The 21,626-nt window shown below is 37.5% G+C and overlaps 1 protein-coding gene across 1 annotated transcript; it reads right to left on the bottom strand.

Annotated features, from left to right (window-relative positions):
- Positions 1-18,379: 18,379 nt before the first annotated feature.
- Positions 18,380-19,366, bottom strand: LOC124278356 (zinc finger and SCAN domain-containing protein 29-like). Its single transcript, XM_046714078.1, has one exon. It carries the CDS (start codon positions 19,364-19,366, stop codon positions 18,380-18,382), a length of 987 nt encoding a protein of 328 aa, XP_046570034.1.
- Between the last annotated feature and the right edge of the window lie 2,260 nt (positions 19,367-21,626).

The following is a 21,626-nucleotide window of genomic DNA, read 5'->3' as shown; positions in this document are numbered from 1 at the left end:
AGTCAAGTTTCTTTATTGGCATACATAATATCAAAACTTTTCTCCTCTTTTAATGGAACAAATGCACAGGAGCCGACTTCTGGATTACACTGTCTGCAAGAGTACAAATTCCTGTACTTTAGTGGTTGTATTCGAGGAGGGCTAAAACTCAGTAAGACACCTCACGCCAGAACTCAGCCTTACAACACTTTAACCTCGACTTTAACTATGACCACAGTGAGCCCTGGTGGCGAAGATGTGGTTTGAGACTCGCATCATTCAACCACGAAAGTAAAAGAATTTGTACTACTGCAGGTAGTTTGCTTCTTTGTATTCTTGTCTTTATGGTTAACAGTTTTATTCTTTGGAGGGTAGATATGCTCTGTCAATGTTTTTGACATCTAATTGAGTTTGCCTATTTAATGCAATTATATTGTCTTGTTTTAAGACTTATTTTTGTTCAAGCAAGCAATTCCGTGTTGATGTCGGTTGGGTAGGAGAGCTGAATGCAAAGAAGCCGTGCTTATGCTTGCTTTTGGTTTAGATGATAATTTTCACCACATGAAAAATAAATTTATTATTATCTTTTGTTATGAAATATACCTAAGGATGAGGTATGATAGTTTCAGCTTGTGATTGCTGTGTGCAAGGTTGAGTAAACTCATGTTTGGATGAACGTTTAATATCATTCGGATGTTGTTTAGAAACCAAGATGTAAAGTGATTGAGATAAAATATCAGTATATCACCGTGCGTCTGTATGTCCTCTCCTTTGAGGAAACCGTTATTTGATTTGAGAATGTTATTATGTTTGGAGCACATCAAAATCTAGTCTGTATACGAGTGTGCTTTCAAATAATGTATGCGTACATGTTTCCTATTGCTGTGAATGAATAGCAATGTCCCATGTCGAAAATAACATTGTGAATGATAGCGTTAGGTTTATTTTAAATGTTTACAGTTTGACAAAGACAAAAACTTGATTTTTCCGTTAACATAACGGAAACAAAAGTTAAACCATTTCTGGTTCGCCTTACTGTATTTACATTAAGTTTTGAGAGCTAAAAGGTAGCTGATCTTGCTTTTCGAACTTTTTCATGTTTGTAGGGAACATCGATCAGTTTAGTGTTTTCAATTTAGCTTCCTGGTTAAGGTAAAATACAATGAAGTCATTAGCCTCCTATGTTTCCATAAGAAATGAGTTTGTTAAAATTTTGTAGGCAATAATTACATGGTTTTTTTAATTAAATGCTCAACACATAGATAAAAAAACGCTTCTTGAATGAGTTTAAGGTTCGGTGAATAAAGTTAATTCACTAATGGGATTGGAAATTTCATTTTATGGTTCATGTTATTTAATTTTAGCTCCACAGGCCTGAAAGGCCCGATAGGCGTGTGGCATGGCACGCAATCCGGCGTCCGGTCATCCGTCTGCTCTAACAACTGAGTGCATGGGTCATATCTAATTTGCATATTTGACCTTGCTATGATCTTTACGCCTATGTATTTGTGTGGATTGTTTGAGATATCCTCTTCCTCCAAACAACAAGAGACCCGAAGCTCACACTTTACATGTTCCACGTACTTTATCTTCGTCAGTGTTGCCCATGAGTAGTAAGCTGATGGTGTTTGTATTAGATATTAAAGTTGATCGCCAGCAGGCTACACAGCATAATTCACTTTCTGCAGAGCCCGTAGCGCCGTTTTAATATGGTAAGTTGTTTGGTTTACCAATCTGTCATCAGGAAATGACATATAAATATATGTAGCAGCATGGAGTGCATTTATGTTGGATGAATTAATACAATAAAAGGAATCGCAAACATATCCTTGTGTTTTATTTTTACCTGTTTGAACCTGATTTACCCGAGTTAAACAGTGTTATGTTAAAACATTAGCATTATGAAAAGCAACGTGTAAAGGCATGAAACCTGTTTATTCAGTTTTAAGAGAAACTTTACATGAATGATTCTTAAGGGTATCAAATTGCATGAACACCGGTTATGTTATATTTGCAATTTTCCGTAAAAAGACGGTTTAAATATTTATGTTAGCGGTAATTAAAATATCGTATTAGGTAGCTGGAGAATTCATCTAACTACACCAGCTCGCAATGGAAACTCTATGAATAAATGACCTGTGGAAAACGAAGTTTTGCGAGCACGAAAGTCTAAATGCAGCTGAACTCAATGCTACTGAAAAGGTTATTAAAATTTTATTCGTGATGTTTGACGGTTGAAAATATCGATGAACATGGGAAATGATTAGTTGTTTATTGTAAGCTAATAACTGTAAATGTCAGGTTAGGTGCATCGGAGTAACCTGTATCTTGTTAAAATGTTATTTGCCATTAACCATCAGAAGTTACTGCTTTTGGTAACGGACATGGGGATAACATGCAGAAGGGGAGATAACTCTGTCGCGAACAACTTTCAGTTGTGAAAGTGTCCCGATATGTATCGTGTAATTTAGACGTTTTTGTGGAAAAAAGTTTTTAAAATGCGAAAGGAAAAACAACAAATGGTTAACATGCACAACGCATTACACATCTACCTACCATATTGGATAAGGTCCCTAACCCTAACCCTAAACCCCTCAAAAGCATCTTAACAAATAAAACGCATTGACCGAAGTTACACGAAAACGGCTGATGTATCCAGTGTAATGCATTCTTACGCTTCGAAAATATTACAAATAAACTCCATTCCTGTGTAATGAGTGAGTTATTATTTAACGTCACATCGGCAATATTTCAGCCATATCGTGACGAGAACATATGTGACATTGAAATGGAATAGATGTATATTATAAAAAACCTTGAAGATATTGTTTTGGACCAAATGACAGTGGCACAAGCTACTGCGCCACCATCCTTGGACCCATCTGTAAATAAGGATTTATATGTATTATATTTACTTTTTAATTGAACATATTCTTGTTTAAATTGTAATTCGTTAGTTTCTGATTTTTTAAATGTAGTGAGTTTTAGGTCGACTTGTGGCCTCACCAATTGCCAAGGAGGAGAAGAAAGAAGACGGGAAGGAGATATATTTTCCAGCTCAATGCCGGCAGCAGTAATGAATGGCTTAATCCTGAGCCCAAGAGGTGGAACAAGAGAGGATTTTTTGTTGTACAAATCCTCATAAAGAGGTTTAAAGATACAGTGAAATGCAGGATTAGACTCGTTAGAATATAGTTTGGTAATATATTGTAATGATAATTTTATACGGCGTTGTGCAAGAGAAGGCTCATCGGCCTCGACGTAGAGACTGTCAATAGGAGATGTTCTGAATGATCCAAGACAAAGTCTCAGACCTTGGTGGTGGACAGAATCTAATAGTTTTAAGTTGCTTTTGCAGGCTCCACCATATAAGATGGAGCCATAATCAAGCTTCGAGCGGACCAGTGATCTATACAGGTGTAGGAGGGTAGTTTGGTTCCCTCCCCACTTTGAATTAGAAACGACTTTCAATAAATCAAGTGCCTTCAGGCATTTAGTTTTTCGGGATTTGATATGCGGAAGAAAGGTTAAATGGGAGTCAAAAATCAGACCTAAGAACTTGGCCTCTTTTACAACCTTGATGGGAATGCCATTTAAAAACAGTTCTGGGTCTTTATGTGGTTTATATTTACGGCAGAAATGTATGCAATTAGTTTTGATTTAGAAAATTTAAAGCCGTTTTCAAGACACCATTTATTTATTTTGTTTTAACACAACTGTAGTTGCCGTTCAATAGTATGCATATTCTTACCGCGACAAGAAATGTTAAAATCATCCACAAAAAGTGGTCTATTGATTGAATCATTTAAAACCTTGGATAAGCTGTTGATCCTAATGTTAAATAAAGTGACAGACAAAATACTTCCTTGGGGGACACCCTGATCCTGATTATAATGGTCAGACAGGGTAGAACCCACTCGGACTTGAAATTGTCTGTCTGATAAAAACTGTGAAATAAAAAGAGGTAAACGACCCCTCAAACCAAATTCATGTAAATCCTTTAAAATGCCATGCTTCCAGGTGGTATCATACGCTTTCTCGAGATCAAAGAATATCGATACAGCATGTTGTTTATTTACTATTGCATTTTAACAAAGGATTCTAGTCGTACCAAATGATCAATGGTACTACGATTTTTCCTGAAACCACATTGAATGTTGGTTATAAGGTTATTGGTTTCAAGATACCATGTTAATCTATTGTTTACCATTCGTTCCATGGTTTTACAGACACAACGCGTTAAAGAGATTTGTCTGTAATTAGACGGATCAGTATGATCCCGGCCAGGCTTTGGAATAGGAACAACAATGGCATCACGCCACGAAGTTGGGAAATTCCCTGAAGTCCACATTTGATCAAAAATTTCTAAAAGGATTTCTAAACATGATTCGGGCAAATGCTTCAAGAGCAGATAGTGAATATTATCAGCTCCTGTTGCTGTATCGTGAGCTTGCTCAAGGGCGGTATGGAGCTCATGTAACGAAAATAATTCGTTATAATCTTCACCATTGTCTGAGTTAAAATTGATTCTTTTCTTCTCCTGTTGTGTCTGATATTTTTGAAACTCAGGGACATAATTTGATGAAGATGAATGCTTGGCTAGAGTTGCACCAAGTTTATTTGCAATGTCAGTTTTATTAGTTAACATAGTATCACCGTTCTTCAGATGATGAACAGTATATTTAGAACCTTTGCCCTTTATTCTTTGGATCATGTTCCACACCTTTGACATAGGTGTACGTGAATTTATTTTGGAAACAGAGTTCCTCCAAGACTGACGCTTATTTTATTTAAATCCGCGTCGAGCCTTGGCATTTAAAATTTTTACTTTGTCTAAATTATGGACAGTAGGATGTTTGCGAAAATATTTTTCCGCTCTCTTCCTGCACTTTCTGGCCTGTTTACATTCATTATTAAAACATGGTTTACGAATGTGTGGAGTTGCAGAGGACTGTGGAATTGTTCTGTCAGCAATGTCATTTAAAATATCTGAAAACGACTGTATAGGATCTTTGCTGTTCCTGAAAAGGTCATGCTTTAAGCGTTTAACACACAGAGCCTCATATAATGACCAATCAGCCCTGGCGACGTTCCTTCTCGATACAGGTGGATCATCACCAGGGTTGCTTGTCTTGAGAATGGTTGGGAAGTGATCACTCCCACATAGGTCATCATGGACCATCCATTGAAATTCAGTATACAAGATGGAGTCAGCGAGTGACAAATCCAGGGAAGAATATGTTCCCGTAGCTGGATGTAGATAAGTGGCTGAATCATCATTGAAAATACATAAATTATTATCGGAAATGAATTCCTCAAGAATTTTGCCTTTATTATTAGTGTGGGTAATTCCCCAAAGCGGGTTGTGTCCGTTGAGGTCGCCCATAATGAGACACGGCTTTGGAAGCTGATCATAGAGATTTTGAAGATCCGATTGTCGAATGTCCGAAGAAGGACGGATGTATAAGCTGCACAGAGTCAAGGCAATATGCAGGGTCAGACGAACAGCTACCGTTTGAAGATTGGTATTAAGAGATACAGGGCTATGAATTATACCCTGGCGCACCAAAATGGTAGCACCCCCAGTTGCTTTATCTCCCGGAGGAGAAAAGGAGTGATAATCGGTATACTGCCGCAAATTAAAGTTATCAGTATTTATTAGATAAGTCTCTTGAAGACATAATGCTGACGGTGTACAATCTTGTATCAATAAGTGGAGCTCGTTGAAGTTATTTTTCAATCCTCTGCAATTCCACTGCATTCAAGTCGACAATTGAGTCATCGTGCCTCAATTGGCGAATGTTCTCGTGAATGTGATGAGGAGCTATTCCTCCGTCTGTCCTGTGTAGACAGGGTAACGTCCATATCTAGAGGCCCAAAAGAGTTTTCTATAGGAACCCCTGGAGATGAAGGAATGATAGGGATTGGTTTTTTGTTTATTTTTTTCCCTTTCTTTTTGAATGATTGACTGTCAGGCTGCTTGTGAGACGTTTGTGATTTTGGCTCAGGCTGTTTCTCGGTTTGACATCCAGATGTAGACTGAATTACTGGGGAAGTCGTTGATACAACTGAAGCTGAATTAATGGGTTTTTCAGACTTGACCTATGTCAAGTCAGTGACAGGTTACAGAGGATGTCACTACTGAGCGAGTTACTGCAGCAGAGAATGTTTTATTTGATGAAGTTAAGTTCTCAGTTATGAATAGCTTTTTTGCGTCAAGATATGATATATTCTTTTCGCATTTCAGTTTCAATATTTTTTACTTTTTTTGCCAAACAGGACAAGATTTGGATGTAGCAGCATGTGGTCCAGAACAGTTTGCACATTTAAAATCATTGTCACATTCTGTATTTCGTGGCAGTCACCACAACGATGACATGCAACAGAGCCACGACAAGAGTTGGACCCATGACCCAACTTCTGACACTTAAAGCAACGAAGTGGACTGGGGACATACACGTCCACTCCAATATTGAAATAACCTGCTTTAATGGATGGTGGTATGGATGCACGGGCAAACGTCAAGAGATAGGTGTTGGTTTTCACAATAGTACCCTCTCTCTTGATGGTGAAACGTTTTACAGCAGTTACACCCTGATCTTGAAGCTCTATAGCAATATCCTCTTCCGTCATGTCGGATAAACAGCGAGCTCTGTCTCTGATAATACCTCGACAGGAATTTAATGTCCTGTGCACGGACACAGCAACCTCTATATTGGCAAATGTTTTGATAGAAAGGAGATTTAGAGATTGCTGTCTCCGCGCACACTCCACCAGAAGTGAACCACTAATACCTGAAACAGCCTTAGAAATTGCAAAAGGATTCAGCTTAAGTGGAAGATAGTCTGTGGCCTCAATCATTAAGAAACGTGCCCAGGATTCAGCATTGGAAGAAACAATACTTGCTGAGTCATCATTGTTTTGTAAGCGTCTCTTCTTTTCGCTTCGCAACGAACCAGATGGTTTAGGATCCATAATGAAAGGATAAAAGTTCAGCACCCCAGTTCCCCACCCACCATGGAGTGTCAACAAGGACAGTGTCAGTTTGCACCGGATCTCCAGGGTGCTAACACCAGGGATACAGGGGTGTTATACTCCAGTAAATATGACGTGAATAGCTATATGCGTCTAATAGATTAGTTGTCAGGCTGGTTCGGCCCATAACAAAAATCTAAAGACATATAGAATTCAGCGGTCAACATCACCAGATTGGCCAATGAGCCACCGCCTTCTGGCATAGGACACTAGGCAATTTCATAGATACAATTATATATAAAATTTAAATATGAACAGCCAAGACCAAATAGTAATATGTTACATATGTGCAAAAATAATCTCCATGCACAGGGCCTGGCGTGACCAGCCGATTGATAGAACCGGGCCCATTCTACCACCCGGTGAAGTCAGGAGCAAAGTGGTGTGTTGGGCACAGGAACACTGTTCCTGGAACCAGTGCCCTCAACCACCAGACTCCCGTCAAACAACGACACAGGGGCGCAACCCACGGCAAACGGGTTGGTGGACCAAATATACCCCCGGGTCCACAACGGGGGGTTGAAGAGCTCTTAGCGTTACCCAGCACCCACCACGAGGAGGTGGTTCTTCACGGGTGCCTCCTGTGTAATGATGCAAAGTACTGAATGAAAAAAAACATGTGCATTCGTTCCCATTTATAATTCACCAAGTCCTAAAATTTACGTTGAAAGCGAAATTATATGTGTTTTAAAATAAAATTGCTTACATAAATGAGCCGCTGCCGTATTTGTTTAGCGCACAAACTCCCTACTCAATGACGATGCATAAAAAGTTGAGAGAACACTGAGAGGAGCTTAGGCACACTCGATAACCCAGCAACAGTCAGACGTCACCGAGCATCGTTTTTGGTAACAAAGTTTCTCAGATTACGTCATTCGGTATTGTGATGTATTTTGTAAAGTTTGTGGTTTTAAGGAGGTTCCTTACCACTTGACAAAGTCTTACGAAAATGCTTATATTTCCACTCTATATGTAAAAACATGTGCTCAATGTCATTTCTGTAAAAAAAATAGGCCTTAACCTACTCGTTTTTAAGAAAATGGGGGTTCCAATCTGGGGTGTGTCGAAAAATTTGAAACATCACCTTTTTTTCTTTTATGAAAAAGTGAATAAAAACTAACTTTCATTTATTGAATAATTATGACTTACTTTGAATAAAAGTTCATAAATATATGTGATTTAAAATTAAGAATAGAAAATCTAATGATTTATTGGCATTTATAAGCATTTTCAATAAATGTGTTTTACGCAAATTTTGTTATTTTCTTTCCAATAAAACAATCTTGATCAATGAATCTCAAAAACTATACGAAAAGTGATTTATTGGACAAATATAACATTAAACAACATCATATATTCATATGTATCCAGGTTAACTTTAATAATAATCATCACAAGTTACACATGTAAGGTTAACATTTCAGATCAAGGGGAGATAACTCTTGTTAGGTCACAACACATTCGTGACCAACTCGTGTTATTCCGGGACAAGCCGAATAGCGACTCGTGCCCCTCTGGAAGTATTTCATATTGGCGCATGAACATCAGAACTACTTTAAACAAGAACGATAGCTCTATCCCTGTTTGATTCCAATGTTTCTAAAAACCCGAAGCACAGGTTAGGGCTTCCACGGGTACTCGAGTACTCGAGGACGAGTCGGGTTTAGCTGGACTCGAGTCCATTTTCAAGCACTCGAGGACGAGTCGGGTTTAGCTGGACTCGAGTCCATTTTCAAGCACTCGAGGACTCGAAAAGGGGAGATAACTCGAATTATTGACGTTGACGGACTGTCTGCCATGTGCTAAGCATGAGCGGCCGTTAACGTCTAATATTAAGAAAAAGATATAACTTTATTATCCCGGAGGAAATTCTCATACATCCAAACTGTCTCAAAATGAATATATACACAGTTCACAAAAATATACACAATAATTACATGCTCAAAACGAATGCTATTTACAAATGAAACTGACATGATATAATTCAATTAACCACATAGGTAAAGAGACTGAATAATTCTAGTTCCAATCACATGATGGTGATTCAAAATATTTGTTGCATTCACGAAAACTTGATGGTATGAAAGACTGTCGAGCTCTGTTTTGAGGGAAGGTAATCGACAGCAGCGTCCAGAAGGAAGTAGTTCAAAATGGTGAGATCAAATATGTCAACTATCAAATCTAATTTTAGCTGCCTTTTTGACTATACTCGAAATACACTCCAGAAATTTTGCAAGCAGTATTAACAATTTTGAAAAGTCTGTTTTTGTTGCGATGAGACAGATCCCCATACCAACATAGAAAATTGTAGGTCAACACACTTTGAACAGAGGTTTGATAAAAAAAACTGTCATTACGGTTTTGTCAATGCCTTGACGATAATAATGTTCAGAATCATAAATTAGGCCAGTAACAGTGGCGTCATCTGCAAATTTCACAGTAAACAAGTCATATATTGACAAGTAACAGTCATTGGTATACAAAACGAAGAGTACGGATGAACGAACACAGCCATGTGGATCTCCAGTAGAGGTTGAGAGAAAAGAAGATTGATAACCATTTACACTGACATACTGAGTTCTATGTACCCTGAATTCTTTAACCCATCTTTATTAACACCTAGATTAAATAGTTTACTCCTCACACGGTGTGGCTGTATGGTATTAGTTGTTACAAGTCTGCAGATGAGAGTAAATATTATACATCGATTGAGATTTCACTTCTTAAAATGATTAGGTAACTATCTTGACAATTGATCGTTTGCTTGAAAGGTATGAATTTCGAGTACTCGGGTCCGAGTCGAGTCTCACCCCTCGAGTACTCGAGTCCAAAAAAATGGACTCGTTGAAGCCCTAGCACAGGTACATTGTATTGCTTATTGTTGTTGTTTTGTTATTTAAATAATTAAACTTCTTTGATACAACTAAAAGAAGGAGAAAAACATATTTGTTAAAGACATATTCTAATGTAATTATTACCAGCTGTTCACCTTATATTTCCAATTATGTAAATTAATAGGGGTTCTTAATAGGGTTTAATCATCACAAATGGGAATTGTTTTATTGAATATACAAATAAAATAAACAAAATTCAGCTACATTAAATCCCAAAGCAGATACTCAAAAATGACTTTAAAATATTTCTCAAACTGAACATTCGTGTAACCTTGCTGTCACACCCCTGGTGGAATTTTAAATGAATTCGCTGAAAAAAATATGAATGACCAAAAAAACAGTCAGACTTAAATATCCCCAGAGATATGAATTATATGCCCAATGTTAAAGATTAAGGTTGACTAGTTACATACAAACTAGCATTGTCACTAAGGTGACATAATCCCCCCGCCGCAAATTATCAAATCAAACATATAATGAAAGTTTAAGTTAAATGTCAACAAAAACATGACCATGATATCTTGCTCTTTAGTTGTTCAAACACACACATATTTTCAAGACTGACTTTGACCTTGACATGAATGTCATAGTGTATGAAATATGCAAAAATAGTACTAAAGAAATTGCTTATTGAAAAACATTTCAGGGAAGTCTTGAAAGTCTGAGGAAAATCCAGTGAACCGTTCTTGAAATATATTGCTGACAATTCAGGTTAACATGCTGAAATCTTCAAAGTGTCGCTGTGACCTTGAAAAATATGTGAAGGTCACCAAAATCGACTGGGCCCTGCGCCTTCCCTGGATGAAGCTTGTTATGAAATATGAAGAAAATCCAGTGAACGGTTCTTGAGATAGCTTAACATGCAGGTAAAACGTGAAAGTCAAGGTCACCAAACCTGACTTGGACCTTTCTTGTACTGTGATGAACCTAGGTACCAAAGATGAAAAGAATCTAGTGAACAGTTCTTAAGATATTCCAATTCGTACGGACGGAGCCTAATACTATATCCCCCGCTTCGCGCTAAACGCGCGGCGGGGGATAATAAGATATTATTGTTTTGAAACTGGTAGCGATTATAATTGCATTTCCTAAAATTGGTTGAAGCGCACGTACAATCTCCATAACAAGCCCGCAAGATCGTCAGAAATACTCTCAGTTGGACCCATGAGAGCAGTTTTGTCAACAAACGCACGTGCGTGTATTTGAATCTCTCACCGTCACTCGCATGATTCTTATTAAAACTTCATAATAGGCAGCAAAATCCTTTTAGCTACGTTCTTTTTACTTTCAATATGGCGATATATATTTGTCATGATTTTTTTAACAATGACATAATGCCATAAACGATTTAAGTACTCCGGATTATTTCTATCAAAACAACGCGCTCATTTACGCGCGTTCTGATTGGTTTGTCGTATTTTCGCACATAACAAGTATCGAGTAGGGGACGGGTCTTCTCGGAGGTTACGGAAAGGGGCGAGTGGTGACGAATGGTCACAACAGACACTGGTTCAATAAAACTCTTTTATTCTGCTGGAAATGAACCTAAAGTTTTCTAATTAATTATGGATACATATCTACAAACATTTTGCATATTCTTACAAGTTCTTACATTTATATACAGTTGGTTGATATGAAAACCATGTCAGAGAAAGTGGATATTCTTGCAAAGTGAAGTTATGATATAAGAGCCAAACAATTTCATTTCCTACAAGGAATAACAAGCTATACTTTGCACCATAGATATATCTGAATATTTTCTAACATTTCTCATTCTAATATTTACTTCAGGAAAACTGTTTTGATCAGCGAATACAAACAACATACTGCTTTGAAAGTACAAATCCGCCAGGGTACTAATATGTGAGTAGCTCCTTGAGAAGGCATTAGTGCCTGGATATGATCTGGCAGTCAAACTACCCATCAAAAGTGTACACTCTCACTGTTGAAAAAGTATAAGTCATATTAGTCCAATTCTTCACCAACTAGAATCTGTGCTTGAAATAGGTGTTTCTAAAAATATACCAAATAAATTGACTTTGGCAATAAATAGAGCATTATTTTTGTGACCATATCCAGGGGATAGGAAAGTCATATACTGAAAGTAAAAGCCATTACCTGCAATCATGTTTAGGCACAGTGACATTGTTCTTGCTTGCATTTTCACATATCCGACAAGTGCTTTGTCGTGAGCCATAACCAACGATGTTTCCTGTGTTTTGTCCAATTAAACATCCATGACCTAAAATAAAACAGGATAATTATTATTATTTTTCTTGTCACTTTATTTCCTTTTTCATGGGTACATAATCACTATGGATAATTATTACGTCTTCCATGCTTCAAAGGAATATCTCCTCAACTTCAACCTGGTTCATGACGAAGGTCGAAGAAACTTAAAATCTTCGAAATAGACTATGGAAAAATTCTAGAAATTCACTAAAGCCCTTGCTTTTTGACAGCGCATATCTCTGGCTAAATTAGAAGACATAGGCAAAGTATGAAAAGTATCGCGTAAATATTTTTTATGTAATAGGTCCAAGAAATTTTAACTTTCATGAAAAAGACTAAGTACCAAAATTACAGAAAAATTTGTGAAAGTTCTAGAAATTCACAATAGGCCTTGTTTCTTGACAGTACATATCACTGGCTAAATTAGAAGACAATTCAGACATCGGCAAAGTATGAAAAATATTGGGGTGCTGCCATTTGTCTTCTAGGACCAAGAATGCTCCCCTATAATAAATGTTTACTTTGAGGCCTGAGATGTACCTGTGACCCCAAAGTAACGAAATGAGAAATGAACAAATTTAAGAATTCTTAGACTAATGAAAGTTTCGAAAATAAAGTCCCAGTCCTACAGCATTGGATAGCATGATCTTCACTCTACTACACAACAAAATGTGTGTTACCCTACATAAGCGAAATAACAGACTTGTCTGATTTTGAATTGTACACTCTGCCAGTACTCCTCCTCTGCCAGCCCATGTCATAGCTTGTTGTAAGTTCAACTGGTTGAGAATTGTCATCTGTTGTTTCCCTGGCAAGTGTAATCTCTTCCTGAAGGGATTCCCGTGCAACCAAAAATATTAAATTGATTTTTTTTTTTATTAAATGTACCTAACTACAAGCCAAACGGAATTAACCTAATTTCAGAGTGCATATGAGTGTCATCTAGAGTAACAAAGCCAATGGACTAACATCAATGAAAAATGAGACAATGAATTATTTTGTTATGTTGTGGCTGCAGCCTTTGCTTCTTTAACAAAATCCTATCTTTGTTTAGAGGGCGCATAACTCTCTTATTTTAATAATATTCTACTTGCAAAATACAGGATATTTTGTGTTTCCAGTGGAATATCACTTATCTCTCACCGAGTGGTGGGTCAAGTATATAATAAAATTGGTTATGTGCCCTTGTGTGGTATTTTGCTTATATTCTGCAATACACGTACTTGGCACGAATTACGGGCTACTTCTTCAATCAATGGTCCTATTTCTCTCTCTTTTCTTTTCATTGTGCGATCAGATAAGGGTGGTATATTCATTGCAGCCAGCCAGTTGGACACGTGTATGTCCAATCCCAGAGTGCAGCATAGCTGTAATATCAATATTATAAATTATAACATAAAGAATGATGACAATAGTATTTAAAACGCAGACCATGATGTTCAAGCCGACTTTAATTTTGGTAAAAATCATAGACAGCAGAGTTTCTTTTATATGATAGTCCAAGATATGTTATTTGTTTTCCACATGAGGACAACTGTTCAGCATTAAAACAAGTAAAGTTTCAGTTTTCATTAGCTGTAATAACTGCACATTACATGGATAATTATTCAATTATCGTAAGTAGTTGCAAAAAGAATAGTAAACCTAAGAATGCCTTGTGAAAAATTACTCATTCTGTTTTGTCAAAGATAGTATGTGAACAGCGTTTATGAGATTGTAAAACATGCAAAGCAGGCGGGTGAAGACAATGGGTTAGGAGTTTCAAGGGAGCGAGTTATATAGGCTGAAATAGATATGACTATGAGGCACTACTCTACTGAGGTCTTTCATATCTTATTACTTGGTTTACGAATTAAAAAATGCTGATAACCTTTCAGAAATAGATGTACATGTTCTGCTCACATCTTTCATTGTATTTCCCCCGTACAAACACATTGTCCCAAAATGACATTTTATTCATTTATCTGATCGATGAAATGGCTGATCTGTTTCGTAAACCAAGTTATACAATATTTCCTTTATTTACTTGGGTAAAACCCCATCACCACTGTGTAGTTGATGATACTTACTTCTGGTATTGCATACTGTAGTTAAAATATTTCATAAAAAATATTCATACATTTTTAAAACAGATTTATAGAATGTATTGTTTTTATAATAAATAGCCTATGACATTCATTTGATGGACTTCAAAATAATAATACTGAAAGTTAAAACTTTAGTGTTGACATCATAAATATGTACACCTCGGTTACCAGTTGCAGCATTCTTGTGACTTTTCCCGGTAGGAACGCTGTTTAAAAAAACCCACGGTATATACAAGAGGCTAGCAAGTCCAATCCTGGCCCCGATTTCTCGAAACTAACTTAAGTCTGAGTTTTGACTTAAATTAGAGTTTTTACTCAAATTTGAGTGAGTGAGTGAGTTGGGTTTAACGCCGCTTTTAGCAATATTTCAGCAATATCACGGCGGGGGACACCAGAAATGGGCTTCACATTGTACCTATGTGGGGACTCAAATTTGAGAAAACGCAGGAAAATGCATTTTCCAGAACGAACTGAAATCGATATTAAACACAAACATGGTAGACAATTTGAGTTTGGTTGGATAGATTACTTAAGTTGTTTGGGCCTTTTTATTTTAAAAATGCAGTTGAGTTAAAAATTCATCTGTTTCAAATTGTCAAACTCAGTTTGAAATTTGAGTAAAAACGTAAGTTTGTTTTCAGAAATCGGGGCCTGGTTTCTGACTCAATGTTATGTAGAAGCAGAGGGCTAGAGCACTCACTGCAATAGAGTCCTTGCACAGCGTATCAAATTCCAAGACCAGTGATGCACGAAAACTGGGGCTCTGTCAGAAACAGCTGTTTCTTGCAAATCAACACTCTTATCGGCAAGGTTACTCCCAAAGCACTTGTATGTTGACTGCCTAATTTTGTTTTCCCTCTTAAGCTCTGTTCGCATGGAACCCAATTTGCACATGTGTAAACTTGCACCCTAATGTATATTTACACACGTATGCAAAAGCAAATGTGCTATGCGTTCGCATGAAGAAAAAGGGGTGTGTGTATTGTTAGGTGAGTAAACAACTTGTTGCCATGTGAACATTCAGTCTCTAACCTTTGCCAAGGAAGGATACCGAAGAAGATTTAGGAGACAGTTCCCTTGTCACTTAAGTTTGGCTCTGGACCGCCTCCGTGGTGTAGTTGTTAGAGCGTCCGCCAGGAGAACGGAAGGTCGCGGGTTCGATCCCCGACCGCGTCATACCAAAAGACGTTAAAATATAGTACTTGTTGGTCCCTGCCTGGCGTTCGGCATAAATGGGTACAACAAGGACTGGTCGGCTCGGAGTCAGTATAATGTGTCTGAGTGGGGTATTCATGCTTCACTGCAGCATGGTATCTCAGTGGGCTAGCACTATAAAACCAGCAGCTTCAGTCTGGGCTAGTACAAGCATCCGCACATACACATATACACGTCGTCATATGAGCGAAATATTCTCAAGCACGACGTTAAACCAAATTTCACCTGACCTAAGTTTGGCTCTGGTTGGTGGATTATATCATGAGAAGAATGTATGGAAGATTCACAGTCCAACAACCTGGTGGGATCATATCTACAGCAACGGAACAGATACAGAATGGATCCAGAATTTCCGAATGCACAGAAACCTGTTTCAAATACTCCATGACCAGTTGAAAGTCCACCTTCAACCGCAAGATGGATGGGTTAGGTCCCCAATTTCATCAGAGAAAAAGCTTGCAGTAACTTTGTATTGGCTCGCCTCTACTGGAGAATACCGTACTGTGGCTAACCTGTTTGGCGTGGGCAAATCAACAGTATATAACTCTATACACCAAGTATGCCAGATCCTAGTGGATCACTTAATGGAGACCTACGTTATCTTACCCAAGGATGAGGAGCTGGATCTTGTGATCCAAGGTTATGAAAGACGATGGAATTTTCCAAACTGTGCTGGTTCCATAGATGGCACACATATATCAATCAAGTGTCCCAAAGAAGCCCACGGCGATTACTTGAACGGAAAAGGCGCTTACTCAATTGTAATGCAAGCCTTGTGTGATCATCAGTATGTATTCCGTGATATAAACATCGGTTGGCCAGGCCGTGTTTATGACGCAAGAATCTTTGTAAATTCGGAAATCTTTCACAAAGGCGAGTCTGGAAAACTGTTCCCTCAGTTTCATAAAAGGGTAAACCTCCCAGGAAGAGATTTTAACTTCCCAACTGTTATTCTCGGAGATGGAGCCTACCCTATGACGAAATGGCTTCTGAAGCCATACAGCAACAGAGACAGTCTGACGGAGGAGCAAAAGGTATTCAACTACAGGCTCAGCAGGGCTAGAATGACTGTGGAAAATGCCTTTGGTAGGTTGAAAGGCCGTTGGTGATGTTTACAAAAGCGTTTGGTCGTGGATGTAGAGTTTGCATGTACCGTTGCTGGTGCATGTGTTATACTACATAACCTTTGTGAGCTGAATCATCAAGGATACGACGAGTCTGGGAGAGAGGAAAATAACCAGGGTGATGAGTGTGAGGTCCGTGATGTTGACAATCACACCTCGGGCAAACTGTTGCGTCAACATCTGACAGAAGCCTTCTGTCTTGGACTACTTTAAGGCTAGATAGCCTTGAATGATAGAAGAACAGTACAAACTGAAACAACTTGCCATACTAAGGACAGTTGTTGTACTCCAAATATTTGTAAACATTCTGTTTTCGTTTTGTTCTTTTGTCCAGAATATAACACATTTGCTTTAGACTGAGGATAAAATAGTTTGTGGGTTTTTTGGATTTGCTTTTTCCTTAAGAGTTCACAGTTGAGTGTATGTAGAGAAGACCGTTTCATTACCAGAGATTTTCTTAAAATCCAAAGACGGCAGAGTGCTATGCTACACGTGACTATAGTGTAGTATCACCCTGGGTTCGTCAGTATCAGCTGCAGCTCGCAGGTTTCACTGTATCACATAAATTGGTGATACATGCTTTCCTTCTGCACTAAACTGGCACCGCCTCGATATAACTGAGTGAGTGAGTGAGTTAAGATTTAAAGTCACATCGGCAATATTTCAGCCATATCGTGACTAAAATTAGTTCTAAATTCATAATTCATACATATAATATATAAAACCCTGTCAACGAAGGACAGTAAAACCACTAGATTATCACAGATTGAGTTAAAACAAGCTAGCATATATCTTTAAAAGTAGAAAAATATTTCTGGACAATAATGTAGAAATGGGCTATAGATCGCAAACAACTGAAGGTAGATCACCATACCAGGAACCATGGGAACTTACAGTGCCTTTGCTACCTTCATGGACCCTAGTTGGATTTACACCATCTCTTCAGCCGCTGGCGATTGTAGGACAAGTTTAGCCGAAATTTAAAGGAACAAAGATACTACGTTTAAAAATCGGGTAAGCAAAAATTTAACTTTGAAAGTTTTGGGACTTGCGTACCCTCTCAGGAGGACAATAATTTTACGATAGTATAACCCCCTTCGAGGATACAGCCGCTAACAATCGCAGTTGCAAATTTATACTACCATGTTTAAATTCCAATTATCTATTTACAAATCCTCTACATAACTGAAAAAGTGTTGATAGTGGCGTTAAACTTCACTTCACTCATTCATATAACCAGTTTAGATAAAATTATTAAGTTCATTTAATAAGGTTGTAAAATCGTATTTGTTTCATTTACCTTAATTTCATAACTACTTTGAACGGCTGAAATGCGCTCCCTGCAGTTTGAATGACAAATACAAATAATTCAGTAGGAATAAATTTTAGTAACATCCAAAGAAAAGTAAACTTTGATGTAATAGCAAAATAACTCTAATCTAAACATATTATCGTAACTTTTTTTGGTCCAATTAGGTATTGTGTGCAGAATAAGTAATCATTATCTTTGAAGCTCACTGAAAAAAAGAGCAAAATAAAGTCATGTTTTCTGGTCCACTGATGAAAGGTAAATAAATGAATCCATTGTTGACCACATCATACATCAGATTATGCTTGTTATTCTCTGATGATTCCAGCCGTCAAAATCATAAAGAAGGAACGACATCTGTTCTAGAATTGTGAATTAAGGTGACCACGTCGCCTTGGAAACTACTTGCATGGATGCCTCTGTATCTGGAAATAACCATACACTAATATAATAAAGTCAAACAAACACTAAACATTAACGGAAGCTACAGTGAACAAGTTCATTTCACATGTTGTAATATGTGCTTCCACTAGTGTCATATGACACATCAGATCCCGGATCATCGCCACGTGAGGTTCCTGGCATGGAGCTGGGAAAGTTCCATGGAAAGTGGTCTTGACCTTGACCCATTTTGCCAAGAATCATGTTCAATTGATGCTGATTTGTCTCTCGCTGCATTCTCTCCTCTGACTCTCGATTACTTTTCTCCGTTTCAATTTTCAACTTTTCCATCTCTAGTTTTTTCATTTCAAGCTCAATTTTTCTATTTTCAAGGTTGACATACTTATCTTCAATCTTCTCGTTGCTTTTCGTGAATCCAGACATTACAGTTGTCATGACCACCTCAAGTTTGCTTTTCTTAGCTTTCTTGTTCCATTTCTGTGAACTCTGACTTTGCTCATTATCTTTAGCTGAAAACAATGAGCGTTTTCGTGGTGGCTGAATTTTTGGAAGAGCATCATCTTTTTCAAGGTTATCTGCACTGATTCCAGGACTTGGCTCTTGCTCATGGTCAGAAGGAAGAGGTTTATCCTCTTTGTCTGCCTCTGTATCACCAGTAACCCCAGTCACTTCTGAATCAGGACCAACCTCTGTATCACTAGAGACGTCAGTATCTATGTCATCATGGGTTTTATCTGTTGTAGAGCTTTCAATAATCTTCACAGGAGAGGACGCGGGTCGACATCCCAGTATTTCATCAAGTTTCTCAAAATGCTTGCAAAGTGAACGGCCTCTACCACTCTTCTTCAGTTTTCCCTTCCACATCCTGTAGCTTCTTTTGAGAGTGTGCATTTTAACCTTACATTGTTCTGGTGTCTTTTGAAATCCATAGTCCTCAAGGGATGAAGAAATGGTTTTATAAATACTTGTATTGTTGGTTTTAGGATTATCGAGGCTTTCCTCCACATGTAACTCTTGCCAGATGTTCAGCAAGGCTAGTGTTTCATCGTCTGACCAGGACGCGCCCCGCCTCTTTACCCTCTCTGTCATTTTCGAAGTATGATGCACGGAGAAGGACTGTGAGAGTGACGGCAACAATTCCCGCCAAAATTATAAATAGATCTTATGCAATACTGGCCTATAAATAAGTTTTGTGAAAATTTAGCTTTCTGGACATGTTCATTTTGCACACGTGTAAATTTATTATGCGTTCGCATGGGCCAGTTTGCTTACCATGCAAATTTGCACATGTGTAAAAGTATATTTACACCTGAGTCAAATCAGATGCAAATTTACTCATAGTGCAAATTTGCACATGTGTATTTTATTTGCATACATATGTATATTTACATGGTGTGCAAATGGGTCTATGCGAACGGGGCATTAAATGCCTTTGAGGACATGAAACGTCCCTTTCGCGATCTATCCATCGTTGTTGACAGTTCCCAACATTATCAGTAAGGGGAAGTAATTACTATCAGTAGAATTTACCCCGAGATATGGAAAAGATAACTCTTTACCGGATACACGCTGTTACATGCGCAAATTATCGGTGTACAAACAATAGTATGGAACCTCCTTAAGGAAAGCAAATGGAGCCAGACACAGTGGCCAAAACTCGTGTCATCTGACATAGAAGACACTGGGCGAAATGTCATACATGAAACATTAATGAAATGGTCCTTTTGAACAAGAACGTGAGTATGCCAGGAAAGGAAATAAAAAAGACAGAAATCTTTATTCATAGTAAAGCAATGTGAAAACCCAAAATGTGTTGCTGTTGCTATACCCGATAACCTGATCTGTGACGTTTTACAGACAAAACATGAGCAAACTGAAACAATTGTCAACATGAGGAGAATCCACAAAACTGAATAACCATCAACAGATATATATTTCCGAGGTAGTGGAGAAATTCTACGTATGTGCAGCTCAATTCAATTTGCATCTGTATAATACAAGAAACGAAAAAGTATGGGACCAATAAAAGAAGAGAGATCAGCTCTTACACAAATTTATTCAACAGCCTCTAGAAACACAATGAAAAGATTCTATTTATCTATGAAGACAATAGGGGAAAACATTAGGTGATAATCTGCATAGGTAAGGTCTATTGAAGCAAGTGGACTTGAAATTACGAAATACCAAATACCTGTTGACAATAATTAGGCCAAAAGACATTTTGATAACATGGCACAACCTTGAGCAATAAATGTTAACTTTACATTTTCAAATTTGGATTTTTTTTCAGAGATGACCTCATATTTTCTCTAATGTGACCAAGCAGTGTCATTGCAATGCACTAAGTAATGTACCATGGATCAAGGTACGTAACAATTTTCTTACATAACTTCCACTTAGTAAGGTCAGTAGTTTCTGAGAAAACTTGTCCCCATTGTACACACACCATGCACTAAGTTGATCAGAACGGAGCAAAGGCTAGAACTCTGTTTGGATGTGCAGATATTATCATGTTTGAATAATATTTCAAAATCAAAGTTACTATTTATAGCGTTGAGTGCACTTTTGATAGGATTTGAAAGAGGGCAGTATACTGTATTGGTTTATTTTCTTGCTTTGCTGCCTTCGATACCATGCTTAGAAACCAAACATAAAATTTACAGTGTGACATAAAATGGTCCACATCCATGTACGAAGCATACTTCTTAATTTATTCCATGTTGCATTTCGCTGTTCAGCTAAGTGAGTATTCAGGGTTCTGTTTTTTTGATAGACTGTATCCATCACGACAACCTGCAAACATAAGGTAAGTCAATGAATAACTTCAGAATTTCATTGTCATAAAGGATATATCTCCAGAAACTTATTTTGGTTACCAAACCAGTCCTTTGCCATACTACCACCAAATGGTGATATTACCAAACTTTTTTTTTATGAAATCAATAAATGATTGACAATACCATGTATGACACAAGTTAGGATTTATTTGACAAACCGCAATTCAAGTCTTAGTAAATCAATTGAGGGGAAAATATTTTAATTTGGCTTAATTAAGTAAGTAATTAACAGAAATTTCCAAAAAATGTGAAAATTGTTCTATTGAATGGTATTCTGGTTGTAACATATCATTTTAAAGCTTATGACAAGACAGTGCCATTTGTTACTTAACTTACATCATAAAATTAACTAGACCATCATAAACTAAGTTTTAATTGATTTTGAATTAATTAGTATTATTTACATACAAAATTTATGACTAAGACCCTTGTAACTATTCTTTTGAAAGGCAATATTAGTCAATATGTATTAGTGTTATAATGGTTATATAATAAGCATACCTATTAAAATA

The sequence above is a fragment of the Haliotis rubra genome, unplaced genomic scaffold, assembly GCF_003918875.1.
Source record: "Haliotis rubra isolate DU_JTF1 unplaced genomic scaffold, ASM391887v1 Scf235, whole genome shotgun sequence".
NCBI lineage: Eukaryota > Metazoa > Mollusca > Gastropoda > Lepetellida > Haliotidae > Haliotis > Haliotis rubra.
Note: the sequence above shows the minus strand (reverse complement) of the source record. Positions and strands in the feature narration are given on the sequence as shown.

Excerpts from the sequence above, each read along its gene's own strand:
- LOC124278356 (XM_046714078.1), bottom strand. The coding sequence starts at position 19,366 with ATGACAGAGAGGGTAAAGAGGCGGGGCGCGTCCTGGTCAGACGATGAA.